Consider the following 17,192-nt stretch of genomic DNA (forward strand, 5'->3'; position numbering starts at 1 on the left):
ACAGAATTTTGATGATATAGCACACAAAAAAAAGTATTACTGGTTTTTATGTTGAGATAATATTTCAAGTATATTACATTAAATAAAATACGTTATTAAATTTCACCTGTTCTTACTTTTTACATTTAATTTATTTTGGCTGTGCCGGATCTTAGTGCAGCACTTGCGATCTTCGTTGCGGCATGTTTAGTTGCGGCATGCGGACCTCTTAGTTGCGGCATGTGGATCTCTTAGTTGCAGCATGTATGTGGGATCTAGTTCCCCGACCAGGGATTGAACCCTGGCCCCTGCATTGGGAATGCAGACTCTCACCCACTGGACCACCAGTGGGTAAAAGTCTCTTACTTTTTGAAGTGTGGCTATTTAAAAATTTTAAATTACATTTTTGACTTCTATTAAATTTCTGTTGGACAGCACAGAATAGAAATGAGCTCTGTCAAAGTAGAATGTCATGGAGTAATTTGTGTGTCCATTTACTGCTTTTCATTTTGTTTAAAGAATAGAGTCCACTGTTTTATTCTCAACACCCTTTCTACTCTTTTGAAATTATGGATTAATGGAAAAAGTTCTTGGGACTTGTAAGCTTAAAATATATATTGAACTATTTTGCAGATTCTGTCTTTAACAAATTTAGGATTGGTCAGGCTAAAATATTAAAATTCATGTTGATTTCCAGGGTGGCCAAGGGAATGTCTCAGCTGTTGAAAAACTTTAATATTTAAGTCCCCAAATAAATTAGTTTAATCCCCCAAGAAGAAAATTAAGTCATCTTAACCAGAGTAATTTTTTTTAATTAAAAAAAAAAACCACACACACAACCCCTTAATCTGAAGGTAATTTTGAAGCGATGGCTAATACTTTTGATAGAGGTTTAAAATGTGTCTATTAACAGGCATGGAGTTCTGGTGTTGGAATTAGAATAAGACACACATTTTATAGATGCTCGTCTTGCTTCTAGATATGATTTATGTAACCACACCTGGGGAGTTCCATGGTTCTTTGAATGTTATTTTTGATTGTTTGGGGAGGGGCAAAGTAGCTTCCTGAATGTGCTGTGTCATGGTGGTTGGAGCCATTTGGAGTGTAGCTTTGTGTTTGTTTCCACTGGAAGAAACTGCAGAGGAGTTGTTTAAGTAGAAGGACTTTAGGTTGGAGTTTCTTAGTGAGTAATTTGAAGTCATTTATAAATAATTAAACAAGTGCATCAAACAGTGGGTGGCTTTAGGCTTCCTGGTGGGGAGTTAGGTGCCCTTCTAACCTCTTGAGTATGGAGCTGCCTTAACAAAGAGTTCAGAAGTGGGAAATAGCAAACTTTTTTATTCTGGATAGTAAGGAGATGTAATTAGCACCAAAGTTAAATTGGAAAAAGGCAAAACCCAAAGTTCAAATTTACTTGCAGATTTGGTAAAGGCTACGGCATTTGTACATAACCATTTGGAACTTAACAACAACGACAGCAGAACGGTTTCACATGATCTGTATGCTTTCTTGGTTTATGCCTTTTAAACCATTTAGTTGTTCATATAAGAAATATATCTAGTTTTTATACTGCATGTGGTTAAGGAAGTAAGAAATCCCGCTGTTACAATTAACAGTTTAGATTTCTCCTGAGTTTGTCCCTTGAGTGAGGCATCCATCCCGTGGATGTTCTAAGGGCTTTGCTGCCATACAGAAAGATTTCTTGTTCCTTAGGCAGGTGTGTTATATCTGCTTATTACTTCTAGGGCGCCTGCATGTTTGATGGTTTTTGCTTTGAGTTACCTGAGTAGCAGGTTTTGTGAGTCTTAAGGGATTGCCAAGAATGTAATGACACTGCAGGCCTAGGCTCTTTGGAATTTAAGACAGAAGTACTCTTGGCCCTAAGGGCTGTGTTTTGGACACAGAATATGTAGAAAAATAATTTTTTCACTTTATCCTCTGTGAATTTTGTACTTAGCAGAATCTGTCAGTAGCAGAATCTGATCACATATCTGCCCCCAAAAACCTGTTTTAAAAAAAAAGTGGTAAGCTGCACTTTGTGACTAGGTCTCTGCTAACCCATCATCTTAATAATTCTTAAAGTTAACTAGGGAATTTTTTAGAGTCCCATAAAGCCCACCAGCAAATACGCCACGCGATTCTTAGTGATAGATTTATAAGAGCATAGCCGCTTTTCATTTTTGCTATTGTTATTAGAATACTTAGATTTGAAACCACGAAATTATGCTTTTAATGCCAAAAACTTGTAAGCCTTCAATTTTTAAAAAATTGTGGTAAAAATATACATAATGTGAAATTACCATTTTAACTATATATATTTTTTAAAATTAGGTCTAAGTTTCCGTGTTTTTTTAAACAATTTATTTTATTTATTTATTTATTTTTGGCTGCGTTGGGTCTTCGTTGCTGTGCGCGGGCTTTCTCTAGTTGTGGCGAGCGGGGGCTACTCTTCATTGCGGTGCTTGGGCTTCTCATTGCAGTGGCTTCTCTTGTTGTGGAACACGGGCTATAGGCATGTGGGCTCAGTAGTTGTGGTGCACAGGCTTAGTTGCTCTGCGGCATGTGGGATCCTCCCGGACCAGGGCTCGAACCCGTGTGCCCTGCGTTGGCAGGTGGATTCTTAACCACTTCACCACCAGGGAAGGTCCTGTCTTCCTTTTTAAGACTGAAAAATATTCCTTCAGGCTTTTTTTTGGGTAACCTTTAATTATCCAGCAGTCATCCTATAGATAAACTATTTCCATATTCCTTTTAATTCTACTAAAAATAGTAGTAAGCTTAAAACATTAACTTGTAGCTGTAATTGCATCCCAAAGAGTTACTTGTGCATAACCACACATAGCATATTTACACTTAATTTTAAACAGTATTTTCCACCAAAATAAGGTGCTCTTTAAAAACCTGTCTTTAATGATTTTGTTTTTTCCTTCATTTATGTAAACTATTGGACTTTAGAATAGGAAGATAAATAAAACCAATTATTTTAATTACTGTGGTTGAATTTGCCACCACTTTAGTGACCATGAACACTGAACATGTTTAATCTTATCTGCCTATAAAATGGAGCCAGTACCTGTCTAAGGTTTAGGCATGCTTGATATTTATAAATGCTCACAGGGGAAGGCCACTAGAACTCAAGAAAAGTTAATTTTTGAGGTCTAGATTTTCTGTTATACTTAGAAATCCTTAGGAAATAAATTATTTTTTTTATATCAGCAATAAAAACTGATTGCAGTGAAAGGAAAAAATACTGCTGGTGGATTATGGCTCTCTTTCTGCTTCTACCTGTTTCTATTAAGAGAAGACTTATACACACACACTTAGGAATATTACTCAGCCATAAAAAAAATGAAATAATGCCACTTGCAGCAATGTGGATGGACCTAGAGATTACTATACTAAGCAAAGTAAGTCAGAGAGAGAAAGACAAATATCTTACGATATCACTTATGTGTAGCATCTAAAAAGATGATACGAGTGAACTTACAAAACAGAAATAGACTCACAGACATAGAAACAAGCTTATGGCAACCAAAGGGTAAAGGAGGGGGGAGGGATAAATTAGGAGTTTGGGATTAACAGATACACACTACTGTATATAAAATAGATAAACAATAGGACCTACTGTATAGCACAGGGAACCATATTCAATATCTTGTAGTAACCTATAGTGGAAGAGAATCTGAAAAAGAGAATATAAATAACTGAATCACTTTGCTGTACACCTGAATCTAACACAACATTGTAAATCAATTATACTTCAATTAGAAAAAACAGATAAATGATGGAAAAAACTAGGAGAAAAAAACTTCCTCTGTTGTCAGTTTCACTCTTAATTTATTTAGTCATAATTTTTTAAATCAGATCTTTTCCCATTAGAAGTCTTTGTGGTTTCTAATGATAGAAGAAGAAATATGTGGACCAAAACAAAATTGAAGTTAAAATATTGGTTCCATAATTTAAAAAATGCGTTTTCACTGTTTAATATATTAATACAGTTTTTCTCAATAAGTATCCTAAATACCAAGAATTTAGGCAACTTTTCATTAACTTTGGCTCTAAAGAGTTTAATTTATCATTTATACAGTCGAGTCCTAAAGTGCTTTCCCCGTTTCTTTTGCAGTAGTTGCAGAATCACCAGTTAGAGCTGACTCATTTCTCTGAAATCATTTCTGAGGAACTTTTACCTTGATAAGCCAGGTTGTGAGACCTTTTGATTCAGCAGAGCCTTATTGACAAAACCCAGCAGGTAGCCTGTTACATTGACTGGTTTGGAATCTCATTTTTTTCTAAGGCGCAAAGAGAAGAACAGTTCATTTTTGTTTTTTTTTTTTATTTGTTTTTAAATAATTAATTTATTCATTTATTTGTTATTTGGTTGAGCCGGTCTTAGTTGTGGCCCATGGGCTCCTTAGTTCTGGCACATGGGCTCCGTCGTTGCAGCACGTGAACTCTCAGTCACGGCATGCATGCGGGATCTAGCTCCCTCACCGGGGATTGAACCCCGGGCCCCCTGCATTGGGAGTGCGGAGTCTTATCCACTGCGCCACTAGGGAAGTCCCAAGAAGAATAGTTCATTTTGTACTTTACTTCTTAGGTCATGTTTGTATGTGTGTGTTTGTGTGTGTTAAAATAACATAAAATTTACCTTTTTTTTTTTTTTTTTTTTTTTTTTGCGGTATGCGGGCCTCTCACTGTTGTGGCCTCTCCCGTTGCGGAGCACAGGCTCCGGACGCGCAGGCTCAGCGGCCATGGCTCACGGGCCCAGCTGCTCTGCAGCATGTGGGATCTTCCCGGACCGGGGCACGAACCCATGTCCCCTGCATCGGCAGGCAGACTCTCAACCACTGTGCCACCAGGGGAGCCCTAAAGTTTACCATTTTAACCACTTTTAAGTGTACTGTTCAGTGGTATTAAGTACATTCACCTTGTGGTGCAGCAATCACCACTGTTCATCTCTAGAACCCTTTCATCTTTCCGTTAAACAACTCCCATTCTCCTCTGCCCCAGCCCCAGGCTATGCCACTATTCCTTCTGTCTTTATGAATTTGACTGCTGTAGTTCCTTCAAAAAAACTGAATCATACAGCATTTGTCCTTTTCTGACTGGCTTATTTCACTTAGCATAATGTCCTCAGGGTTCATACAAGTTTTAGTGTATGGCCGAATTTTCTTCCTTTTTAAGGCTGAATAATATTGCATTGTATATAGATACCACATTTTGTTTATCCAGTCATCTGTCGCTATATACTTGGGTTGCTTCTACCTTTTGGCTGTTAAACATGCTCTGAATGTGGGTAAACAAATACCTATTCAAGTACCTGCTTTCAGTTCTTTTTGTTATATATCCAGAAGTGGAATTGCTGAATAATTGTGGCAATTGTAAGTTTTTAAGGAACTACCATACTGTTTTCTATAGTGTCTACACTATTTTACTTTTCCACCAGCAGTGCACAGGGGTTCCAGTTTCTTTACATCCTAGCCAACACTGTTATATTCTGTTTTTTGATAATAGCCATCCTAATGAGTGTGAAATGGTATCTTGCTGTTTTTTTTTTTTTTTTTTTTTTTTGAGGTACATGGGCCTCTCACTGTTGTGGCCTCTCCCGTCCCGGAGCACAGTCTCCGGACGCGCAGGCCCAGCGGCCATGGCTCACCGGCCCAGCCGCTCTGCGGCATGTGGGATCTTCCCAGACTGGGGCACGAACCCGTGTCCCCTGCATCGGCAGGCGGACTCTCAACCACTGCGCCACCAGGGAAACCCTTGCTGTTGTTTTGATTTGAATTTCTGTAACAATCATGTTGAGCATCTTTTCATGTGTGCCTTGGCCATTTCCATCTTCTTTGGAGAAATGTCTGTTCAAGTTCAAAGATGCCCATTTTTGCATCTGGTTGGTTGATTGGTTTTTTTGTTTTTGTTTTGCTGTTGAGTTATGTTTTCATTCTTAAAGGCAAATTTTAAAATGTCTTAAAGTTATAAGACAAAATACCGCCTTAAGCTCTTCATGCAGAATAGAAGTTTTATTCATTCTCTGACCATGGTACTTGATGAGAAAAAATCTAGTTGTGATACTAAACTACCATCTTAAGTCCCTAGTTTGAGGGTAAACAAAGCTATTGAGCTGAGAAACAATTTTAACATGAATTGGAATAGTTATCATTGATGTAAGCCTTACTAGGGTAGGGGTAGCAGTACTATATATTTCACCCATTATTTGTTCAAAATTATAAAATAGTTTTGTCTACAAATACTTTGACCCTGCTATTGACATGGCAAAACACATACTGTAAAAAGCTATTTGCATTTTCTCTTTTTGTCACGTTTGCCAGAATCGAGTGACATCAGAACGTTTTGGATCCCAGCTTCTTCTCAGTCTAATCTTTAGAAATTGACCTTTTTTTTTTTTCCCCTGTAAGTTTGGACTTATTCAAAGATTTTTATGAAGTGATACATTAGTAATAAGGAAGAACAGTGACTGTAAGGATCCTGCATTTGAATCGCAGCTTAATATTAGCATGTTGGATTTTCAAAAGAAGGGAAAGCGGTCAAAGAAGGTCATGTAGGCTGGGGTTTCTCAACCTTGGTACTATTCACTTTAAAAAAATAATAAATTAATTTATTTTAAATTTTATTTAGTTTTGGCTGCGTTGGGTCTTAGTTACTACGCGTGGACTTTTCTCTAGTTGCGGCAGGGGGAGGCTACTCTTCGTTGCAGTGTGCGGGCTTCTCATTGCCATGGCTTCGCTTGTCGCGGAGCATGGGCTCTAGGCACGCGGGCTCAGTAGTTGTGGTGCACGGGCTTAGTTGCTCCGTGGCATGTGGGATCTTCCCGGACCAGGGATCGAACCCGTGTCCCCTGCATTGGCAGGCGGATTCTTAACCTCTGTGCCACCAGGGAAGCCCCCACTATTCACTTTTGAGGCCAGATAATTCCTTGTTGTGGTGCTGTCCTGTGCACCATAGGATGTTTAGCAGCATCCCTGGCTTCTACTCACTAAATGGCAGTAAACTTCACCACCCACCCACAGTTGGACAACCAAAAATGTCCTTTGGGGCGCGAAATGGCCCCAGTTGGGAGCCACTGATGCAGGTATTCACAATTATAGGATTTATGAATGAAATTGAATAGTGCAAAATCCACACTCTGGACTTTGTTAGATATTTAGAGCACTGTTTTATGTGTTATAATGGTGCTTTTGCTTTCATCCCAGAAAAATGTCTATTTTAAAAAATCATCTTCTACCAAGTTCTAGATGACAGGATCCATGAAGTGTTTTTGTTTTTACAGTTACCAGTGATTTTTCAGTCAGGTTATTAATATATGTCAAAGTCCTAGAGTCTTGGCTAGAACAGCCATTAACATTAAAGAAGAAAGACATACTTTGCAGTTTCCAACAAAGTAATATTTTCTCAGAAATGTTCCTTTCACTCTTAGATACTGAATGTAGTTAATACCTTCATTTTATTGAGCTTGGTGTACTTTCCTAGGCATTAATTTCAGTTGCTTGGATAATTCAAATCAATAACTTTCTGGAGTCACACATCCATTACATATTGAGCACCATGCTAGGCTCTGTTTACAAAGATGAATCTAGTCTTGGACTTTTAGGAGGCTGGTAAAGGAGTAGTTATAATACAGAGTGAAAGGGTTTGAGATAGACATTGTAGTAAAAGAGGCTTAGAAATACACAACTAAGAAAGCAATGAATGCTGTGGGGCGGGGTGGGAATGTCAAGAACAGCTGCAGAGCAGGAGGTTAACACTGGAGCTAGCTAATCCTCGAAGGCAGGGCAAGCAGGGAGGGACAGAAAGGTGTCTTCAATAGGAATAGGTATGGACAAGAGCTCTCATATTCTTGCTGTATGCTAGGCAGAGTGCTAAGTACTTTACAATCACAAACTCATTAAATTCTCACCATAGCCCCTCACAAGTGATAGGTATTATCACCATTTACATACAAGAAAGTGAAGTATTAGAGAGGAAGTAATTTAACCAAGGACTTATATCTAATAAGAAAAAAAGGGGGGTGCCCATGATTAGAAACTGGTATACTCTTTTTTTGTTTTGGACACGCTTTGCGGCATGCGGGATCTTAATTCCTCGACCAGGGATCGAACCCATGCCCCCTGCTGTGGAAGTGCAGAGCCCTAACCACTTGGTGGCCATTCCTGGGCCACCAAGGAATTCCCAAAACTGGTATACTCTTATGTGGATAGATCATTAGTGGGTAGGTTAAAGAGTGACAAGGGAATGAGAATAAGCGACTAGAAAATTAGTTTGGGGCCAAGTTGTAAAGGGTCCCCTCTCTCCCTTGTTGGACAGTGTGGAGCTGTCAGAGCTGGAAGGTTTGGAGGTAGATGGAGAGTCACAGAACCCTAGAGTTAGCAGGACCTTTGAAGGTTATGAGGTCTGGTAACCCACTAGGGAAATTAAAGTTTAGAGAGGCAAAATGTGGTACCTTACCAGACTGAACAGTTGAGTATTTCCTTCCTGATTTTCTTATAAAACAAAAAAGACAGAGACTTAATTCAGGTTGTATCAGAAGTGGTAGAGTTGAAAATGGAATTAAGATTACATCAGAATGCCTACTAAGCTAGTGGGGTTTTTGTTTTTAGTTTAAACTTTCTGGGCTCAGGACCCTTTTGCATTCTTAAATTATTGAGCTTTTGTTTACTTTGTAATATCTATTGACATTTGCCATATTAGAAATTTAAACTTTAATTTGAAAATTTTATTAATTCACCATAACTTTTTTCTTTCCTTTTAAATTTTAATAGTTTATTTGAGCAAATATCTATTTGAATTGGGCAGCGCCAAACTGGAAATGGTTAGGAGGGCTCCATCAACAGGAGCTGCGGGAAAAGCTTTTATAGAGAAAAGCAAAGCAGAAAAATTAGTTGATCAGTTATAGCTTTAGCGTTTGCCTTATTTGGAAAAGCCTCATTGGCTGTTTGTTATTGGTTGTCCTTAGGTTTGATTTCTTAGCCTTGAGGCAGTTACAGGCTTAGGTTTTAGTTTGCTTATGTAGGGTTGCTAAGGTATTAGAACCACCTCAGTCTAATGGTCTCCTTGTTTAATTAATTTAACACATTCCCCCCTCCTTTTGGCCCTCCTCTCATATCGGAGAGTTTAACCAAAAATTTGGTGATAGTGCCACTCTTGGTCACCATCAGGTTGTTGTTTTTGTCTCGTCGTGAAACTCATAGGTTATGAGTCTGGTTTGTGGAAGAATTGTTTTTGCTGTTCATCTCATTGTTTATCTTATTTCTCTGCAAGTGCAGTGAGACCATCTGATGTATTGCTGATGGCTACAGACATGAATTTAAGACCCTTGAGAGAACATAGCCCACCAGGGAGATTATAATGATGACGGTCAGTCGGATAATACCAAGAGACTGAGTATGCTCCTTAGGGCTCCCTATGAACCAAACAAGTTCTTATCAAATAAAGCAAAGAATGTACCCAAAGGGCCATCAACCTGTTTTACGTCAAGAGGCTTGTTTGTTAATTTCCTGTATTTGCTATAGTATGAGAGGATGTGATCCAGTTATAGCAGGAGGTTTTTGCTATGGCACAGACTTACGGCTTGTTTTGCCAGTAAGTAATCGAAAGCAATGCTATTATCCAAAACCACCTTAGCAAGAAATTTTAGGGACTTTTGTTGTGGAGCTATGGCCTTAGTGGTAGATTTAGAGGCAGTTGCCAGAGTTAAGGAACATTGTCTTTCTGTGCATTTACAGAGAGCAAAAGCAAGAGGCAAAAAGGCAAACGGAATAAAGGTTTCATATTGGAGACAAAGATCTTCATCCATGATATTGGGAGAGCCAAATACCTCAAGATGTTGTCTGCTTCTGGAGAGGAAGCTCCAAAGTCTATTTTATTTTATTTATTTATTTAAAAAATTTATTTATTTTTATTTTGGGTGGCACTGGGTCTTCATTGCTGCATGCAGGCTTTCTCTAGTTGTGGCGAGTGGGGGCTACTCTTTGTTGCGTTGTGCGGGCTTCTTATTGCAGTGGCTTCTCTCTTTGTAGAGCACAGGCTCTAGGCGCGTGGGCTCAGTAGTTGTGGCGCACGGGCTTAGTTGCTCCGCAGCATGTGGAATCTTCCCGGACTAGGGCTCAAACCCATGTCCCCTGTATTGGCAGGCGGATTCTTAACCACTGGGCCACCAGGGAAGTCCCTATAAACTTTTTATTGAAGTGAAGTTGATTTACAGTGTTGTGTTAGTTTCAGGTGTACAGCAAAGTGATTGAGTTATACATACATATATATCTTTTTTTTCCAAATTCTTTTCTCTTATAGGTTATTACAAAATATTGAGTATAGATCACTGTGTTATACAGTAGGTCCTCGTTGGTTATCTGTTTTATATAGTGTGTATATGTTAATCCCAAACTCCTAATTAACCCTCCACTCCCTTTCCCCTTTGGTAACCATAAGTTTGTTTTCTGTGTCTGTGGGTCTATTTCTGTTTTGTATATAAATTCATTTGTATCATATTTTTTTAGAGTCCACATATAAGTGATATCATATATTTGTTTTTCTCTGTCTGGCTTACTTCAGTTAGTATGATAATCTCTAGGTCCATCCATGTTGCTGCAAATGGCATTATTTCATTCTTTTTTATGGCTGAGTAATATCCCATTGTATAAATATACCACATCTTCTTTATCCATTCATCTGTCATGGACATTTAGGTTGCTTTCATATCTTGGCTATTGTAAATAGTGCTTCAATGAATATTGGGGTGCGTGTATTTTTTCAAATTATGGTTTTCTCCAGATATATGCCCAGGAGTGGGATTATAGAATCATAAGGTAGCTCTCTTTTTAGTTTTTTAAGGAACCTCCACACTGTTCTCCATAGTGGCTGTACCAATCTACATTCCCACCAACAGTGTAGAAGGGTTCCTTTTTCTCTACACCCTCTTCAGCATTTATTATTTGTTGACTTTTTGATGCTGGCCATTCTGATCAGTGTGAGGTGATACCTCATTGAAGTTTTGATTTGCATTTCTCTGATAATTAGCAATGTTGGAGATATTTTCATGTGCCTCTTGTGGCCAGGTAAATTTGAAGTTCACTTTCTTAAAACTATTAGTTGATGCACCGTCATTGCCACTACTTTAGACAATTTAGATTGAAAAGCTTCTTATTAACTACTTCTGGCTTTTAAGAAACAACTAAAATACTGTATATCATAAATTTTGGTGAATTCTTGTGATTCTTCTGTTTTAACAAGATTCTGAAAATAAGGATTTTTTAAAGTTAAAATTGACACACATATTCTGGGCACTTGGATTTTCTTTCAGTTTATAGGACTAAAAAGTATTTGCGGGGGCTTCCCTGGTGGCACAGTGGTTGAGAGTCTGCCTGCCGATGCAGGGGACACGGGTTCGTGCCCCGGTCCGGGAAGATCCCACATGCCGCGGAGCGGCTGGGCCCGTGAGCCATGGCCGCTGAGCCTGCGCGTCCGGAGCCTGTGCTCCGCAACGGGAGAGGCCACAACAGTGAGAGGCCCGCGTACTGCCAAAAAAAAAAAAAAGTATTTGGGGGTCTAAATTTGTGCCCCTGTTTTGATTCAGGACCTTAAAATCCATAGTACATTTAATAGACTACACTGGAAATATACATTGCAGTTTTGGGTTAGCATATTAAAATGTGAACTCAAAAGTTGTATCGTTTTATCACTTCATAATTTATTTAAAAACCTTTCCTTCTTTTTAGTTATAACTTCAAATTGGTCGACAGATATTTCTGCCGGTTAAATTTTACATCTTGTTTCAAAATTGGTGTGGTAGCAGGGAATTCACCAAAAGTGTGATGACATTTATAACAAAACTAATTTCTGTCACTATTTTATACTTTAAAATCATTGCTCCCATTGATTCCTTTGCATTTTTATAATATGGACTTAAACAGAACTTTGTTGGCTCACTATTTTAGTACCCAGAAATTCTGCTCTTGCCCATATTTGTTTACTTCTTTTTTTAAAATTAAATTAAATTAATTAATTAATTAATTTGGCTGCGTTGGGTCTTCATTACTGCGCGTGGGCTTTCTCTAGTTGTGGCGAGCGGGGGCTACGTTTCATTGTGGTGTGCAGGCTTCTCATTGAGGTGGCTTCTCTTGTTGCAGAGCATGGGCTCTAGGCGCGTGGGCCTCAGTAGTTGTGGTTCGCGGGCTCTAGAGTGCAGGCTCAGTAGTTGTGGCGCACGGGCTTAGTTGCTCCATGGCACGTGGAATCTTCCCAGACCAGGGATCGAGCCCGTGTCTCCTGCATTGGCAGGCGGATTCTTAACCATTGTGCCACCAGGGCAGCCCCTATTTGTTTACTTCTTTACCCACTACGGCCATTGATTCCTCTACATTTTTAAAATATGGACTTAAACAGAACTTTGTTGGCTCATTATTTTAGTACCCAGAAATTCTGCTCTTGCCCATATTTGTTTATTTCTTTACCTACTACTGCTAAGGAATTTTGGTGTATATATTATTGGTGGTATTGTAATTAAAGTGTTTTCCTTAATGGTTATTTTATGATTCCTTGGAATTAAATTGATAAGTCACATACATATTCTATACTGTAGTCATCTGGTGGCCTTATGAATAATCTTGTATTGCTTGGAGTACGTTATACATGTAGAACATTTTTTTCTTTCTGTGCTGAAAACAGAAGATAAATTAATTTTGTTAACCCTTAATTTGAGAAAGTACAATGTCCTATTCACTTAGTACTAGTAATACTACTTTTGCTTAATGATACGGAAAAAAATTTATTGATGGGAAAATTGAAACCGAGTCATTTCTAGGAGGCTTGGCAATGATGACTTGTGGTTCTACCTTGAGGCTTTTATCATAGTAGTTTGTATTTTGTAACTCAGGTATCTACTTTTGGCTCTTACTGGCATAGGTTTATTTCTTTATGTTTCAAACTGCAGAAAGCTCTGGTAACTTCATAAAGTTTTTATCTTTTGCCTTATCATGTGAGAGCTAAATAAAAATGCTATGTAAATTCTATTTTCTTATGGTATTTCTTTTTTTAAAAAGTGATAGCAAATTTGTCTCAGATCCTGGAGTTAGGCTTATTCATCTGGCTGGTTTAGAGTTTGTATTGGATGTGAGAGCTGTAGTCTGGGCGCAAATGACAAAAACTGTTGAACCTGTCCTCTACGGAGTGTGCCTGAAGTGGATTAACTGCCTGCACTCCCCGCCCCCCACCCCGAGTTATTTGCTTTTAGGATTAAGTCTTCCTCAGCAAGGAGGGGAGAGTATGAAGCAAAATTTCAGAAACCTGTAAATAGCTTTTTATTAATGTATTTGATAATGCTATAAAAGAACTTAAAACCGTAGCAGTCTTGTACATGCAGTACTGAAATAATTTAATATTTCTCACATGGTTCTTGGGCATAATAAACTTGTTCTGACCATGTTGGTAATATTTTCTCCTTGTCTTTCAACTGTGACGGTCTCTCCCTTAGAGGTTTGTATTAAACTGAAGAGAGAAATTAAATTTCATTGCCTCTCATTTCCCACATTATTCACAAAGAGCCTAAACTAACAAGACTCAAGTAACTTATATTTCTTTATTAGTCCTTCAAAAATTTAAATTACCTGGGAAATTATTTTGGATGTCTATTTTTTCCTAAAGATTAACTTACCCATGAGGCGGTGGTGGTAATAGTAGTAACAGTAATAGTAACAGAGCATTGCCACTTCATTTATGGATTGCCGTCATATTCCAAACTCTGTTAGCCTGTGTGTTATTTTTTTAAACTCTTAACCTTGTGTTATTATTTCCATTTTACAGATGTAGAAACTGAGGCTTAGCAAGAGGTTAAGTGACTTGTCCAAGGATACATGCTGTATGTCTGAGCCAAGATTTGAATCGAGATCTCTGAATCCAAAACCCATATATCCACTATTCTATTAATATTACCCTTAAGTCATTTGTGTTTACTAGTCATATTTCATTTGGAAAAAATTGTTCAGATTTTGCACAGAACGAAACATTGGTCTTTCGGTGGCATGTGGTGATAAAACGTTGTTACTTTTACTTCCACATTCCCAGGCTGGTATTTGCTGTCTTCTGCCATCTCTGAAGGTAGAGTAATGAAATAGATGTGGAGAAGGTAGGGTGTCTAGAAATCCCAGATCTGAAATTTAGACCTTTTAATTATTGCCATTTGTTAATTTGAAGAAGTTTTATATGCGACTCATTTCCTGTTTGATTTTTTCACGTAAGTTTTTGTTCCCCCCTTCTGTAGCACTGATTCCAGCAGTAGTTCAAGTGATGACTCTCCAGCCCGATCAGTTCAATCTGCAGCAGTCCCAGCACCCACTTCCCAGTTGCTTTCATCCCTGGAAAAAGATGAGCCCCGTAAAAGTTTTGGGATCAAGGTTCAGAATCTTCCAGTACGCTCCACAGGTAGAATTTTGTTACTCTACTTTCCTCTCTGCTACTGTTGGGGCACGAGAGATTGAGCAACTTAAATTCTATACTTTGTACAGAATTTGTTTAAATAGCTCTCTTTCTTATCTGACTGTGTTGGTAATATTTTCTATTTGTCTTTCAATTTGACTCTCTCCCCCTTTTTCTTTTTGTGGTTCATTGATATTTAATGCCGTGTAATAAAAAGCAAGTGATTATAACTGTATGTAGTTTCTAGATTGTTATATATGTAAAGATTGCATGTTACTTATACTTAATTATATACACATATATAAATACACATTATTACGCATATTATATGCATATACATATACACACATAAAGACTTTATGGTGCGTGTTATGTAAAGAAAGCATGGTTCATTTTTTATTATGAATGTATTTAAAAAAATTTTTTTTTGGCTGCGTTGGGTCTTCATTGCTGTGCATGGACTTTCTCTAGTTGCTGTGAGTGGGGCCTACTCTTCATTGCGGTGCGCGGGCTTCTCATTGCAGTGGCTTCTCTTGTTGTGAAGCACGGGCCCTAGGCATGTGGGCTTCAGTAGTTGTGGCTCGCAGGCTATAGAGTGCAGGCTCAGTAGTTTTGGCGCACGGGCTTAGTTGCTCCATGGCATGTAGGATCTTCCCGGACCAGGGATCAAACCCATGTCCCCTGCATTGGCAGGAGGATTCTTAACCACTGCGCTACCAGGGAAGTCCCAAAGCATGGTTCATTTTTGAATAAAAATGCTTTCTGGATTAAATATTTTGATATTAGAGAAAATTTGGTACGATGAAATTGTAGAAATACTATTTTCAGTTAGATTTATATTGGTCTGGAGTCCTGTGTGAAATAACTTGGATATAAAAAAATTATGATAGGAAATCCACTTCAAAACATTAACATTATAAATGAGGAAAGTCATGAATAATCACTTTATATAGTTAAAAGCTATACCGTTGTCTTTTATTCCTAATGTTTTTGACTGACATTTGGCCATAATATGTTTTTATTTCTATGTCAGGCATATTGAGTATGTGAACAACTGTTAGTAGATGGTCTAAACAACTGTTAGTAGATGGTCAAACCAACAAAGACCAAACTAAGCATTTCTTAGCTAAGTGCATTTTAATGATTACTTAAATTATTTATTAAAACAGCCTATAAAACCTACATACCAGGTTTATGAATAGAGATATTGAGACACAAATGTTGGTGAACTTTTGATTTAGATTACTTTGTAATTTAGGAATGGACAGGGGTTATAATTGGCTTGTCTTTCTCTAGAATTTTATTTTTTTTTTATTTATTTTTTTTTTTGCGGTACGCGGGTCTCTCACTGCTGTGGCCTCTCCCGTTGAGGAGCACAGGCTCCGGACGCGCAGGCTCAGTGGCCGTGGCTCACGGGCCCAGCCGCTCCGCGGCATGTGGGATCTTCCCGGACGGGGGCACAAACCCGTGTCCCCTGCATCGGCAGGCGGACTCTCAACCCGTGCGCCACCAGGGAAGCCCTACAATTTTAATTTTTATAATGAAGCAAATTAACACAAGACCTCCAGATAGTATAATTCATCTGTAAAAGGCCTTAATGTTGTTTAGCATGTTACATGCCATTTCCCACACAATTTTATCATCAACATGATGCTTGGAAAACTAGAAATATGGCTTTCTTTCTAAGTCTTTAAAGTTTTATATATGCATATATATGTGTGTTTGTATAGTTTTTATCATGAAAATTTTAAACATACCCACAGTAGAAGGAGTAGCAAAAATGAACTCCCCTTATACCATACCCCAGATTAAAAAATCATCAATATTTTGCCACATTTGCTTTGTCCGCCTCCATCTTCCTTCTTTCCTGTTCTTTGTTACCTTTTTATCGTAAAGTAAATCCCTGATGTTACATCATTTCACACTTGACTTAAAAGATCTATACTTTTGTATTTATTTGTAAAATATAAGGGTATTTTCCTGTGTAAGCATGATATCATTCTTACCTAACAAATAACTAGTAATATCTTCTAACCCCCGGTTTATTTTCAGAATTGTACGGTAGTCTCTAAAATTCATTTTTAGAGTTATTTGATTTGAAAAAGTAAAGTTTTAATGCTAATTAGGTCAAAAATCAGACTAAAGATTTAGTAGCTTACACTTCGAGTTGTAACTAAATTAGAAAAATAAGCAACTTGTTTTTGTTTGGGGATTTAGATACAAGTCTCAAAGATGGCCTTTTCCATGAATTTAAGAAATTTGGAAAGGTGACTTCAGTGCAGATACATGGAACTTCAGAAGAAAGGTATGGCCTGGTATTCTTCCGGCAGCAGGAGGACCAAGAAAAAGCATTGACTGCATCAAAAGGAAAACTTTTCTTTGGCATGCAGATTGAAGTAACAGCATGGATAGGGCCAGGTAAGAGACAAGGAAGCTGAGTTTTAGTGTAATTTTTATTCCATCATATGAAAGGGCCACATGTTATCCTGAATGTGGACAGTATTCCAGCTCTGTTTATTTTATTTTATTTTTTTTTAACAATTTAAATTTATTTATTTATTTTGGGCTGTGTTGGGTCTTCGTTTCTGTGCGAGGGCTTTCTCTAGTTGCGGCAAGCGGGGGCCACTCTTCATCGCGGTGCGCGGGCCTCTCACTATCGCGGCCTCTCTTGTTGCGGAGCACAGGCTCCAGACGCACAGGCTCAGTAGTTGTGGCTCACGGGCCTAGTTGCTCCGCGGCATGTGGGATCTTCCCAGACCAGGGCTCGAACCCATGTCCTCTGCATTAGC

The 17,192-nt window shown here is 38.3% G+C and overlaps 1 protein-coding gene across 5 annotated transcripts in view; it reads left to right on the plus strand.

The window, feature by feature from the left end:
• SPEN (spen family transcriptional repressor) overlaps nt 1-17,192 on the plus strand; it is a 94,778-nt gene that overhangs the window by 51,322 nt on the left and 26,264 nt on the right. For all 5 annotated transcript variants that reach the window (XM_067721418.1, XM_067721416.1, XM_067721415.1 and 2 more), the window contains 2 exons: nt 14,249-14,409; nt 16,621-16,821. In XM_067721418.1, coding sequence (XP_067577519.1) covers nt 14,249-14,409; nt 16,621-16,821 — 362 coding nt within the window. The remainder of the gene's footprint in view (nt 1-14,248; nt 14,410-16,620; nt 16,822-17,192) is intronic.

This window comes from Pseudorca crassidens, chromosome 2 (assembly GCF_039906515.1).
Source record: "Pseudorca crassidens isolate mPseCra1 chromosome 2, mPseCra1.hap1, whole genome shotgun sequence".
NCBI classification, from domain to species: Eukaryota; Metazoa; Chordata; class Mammalia; order Artiodactyla; family Delphinidae; genus Pseudorca; species Pseudorca crassidens.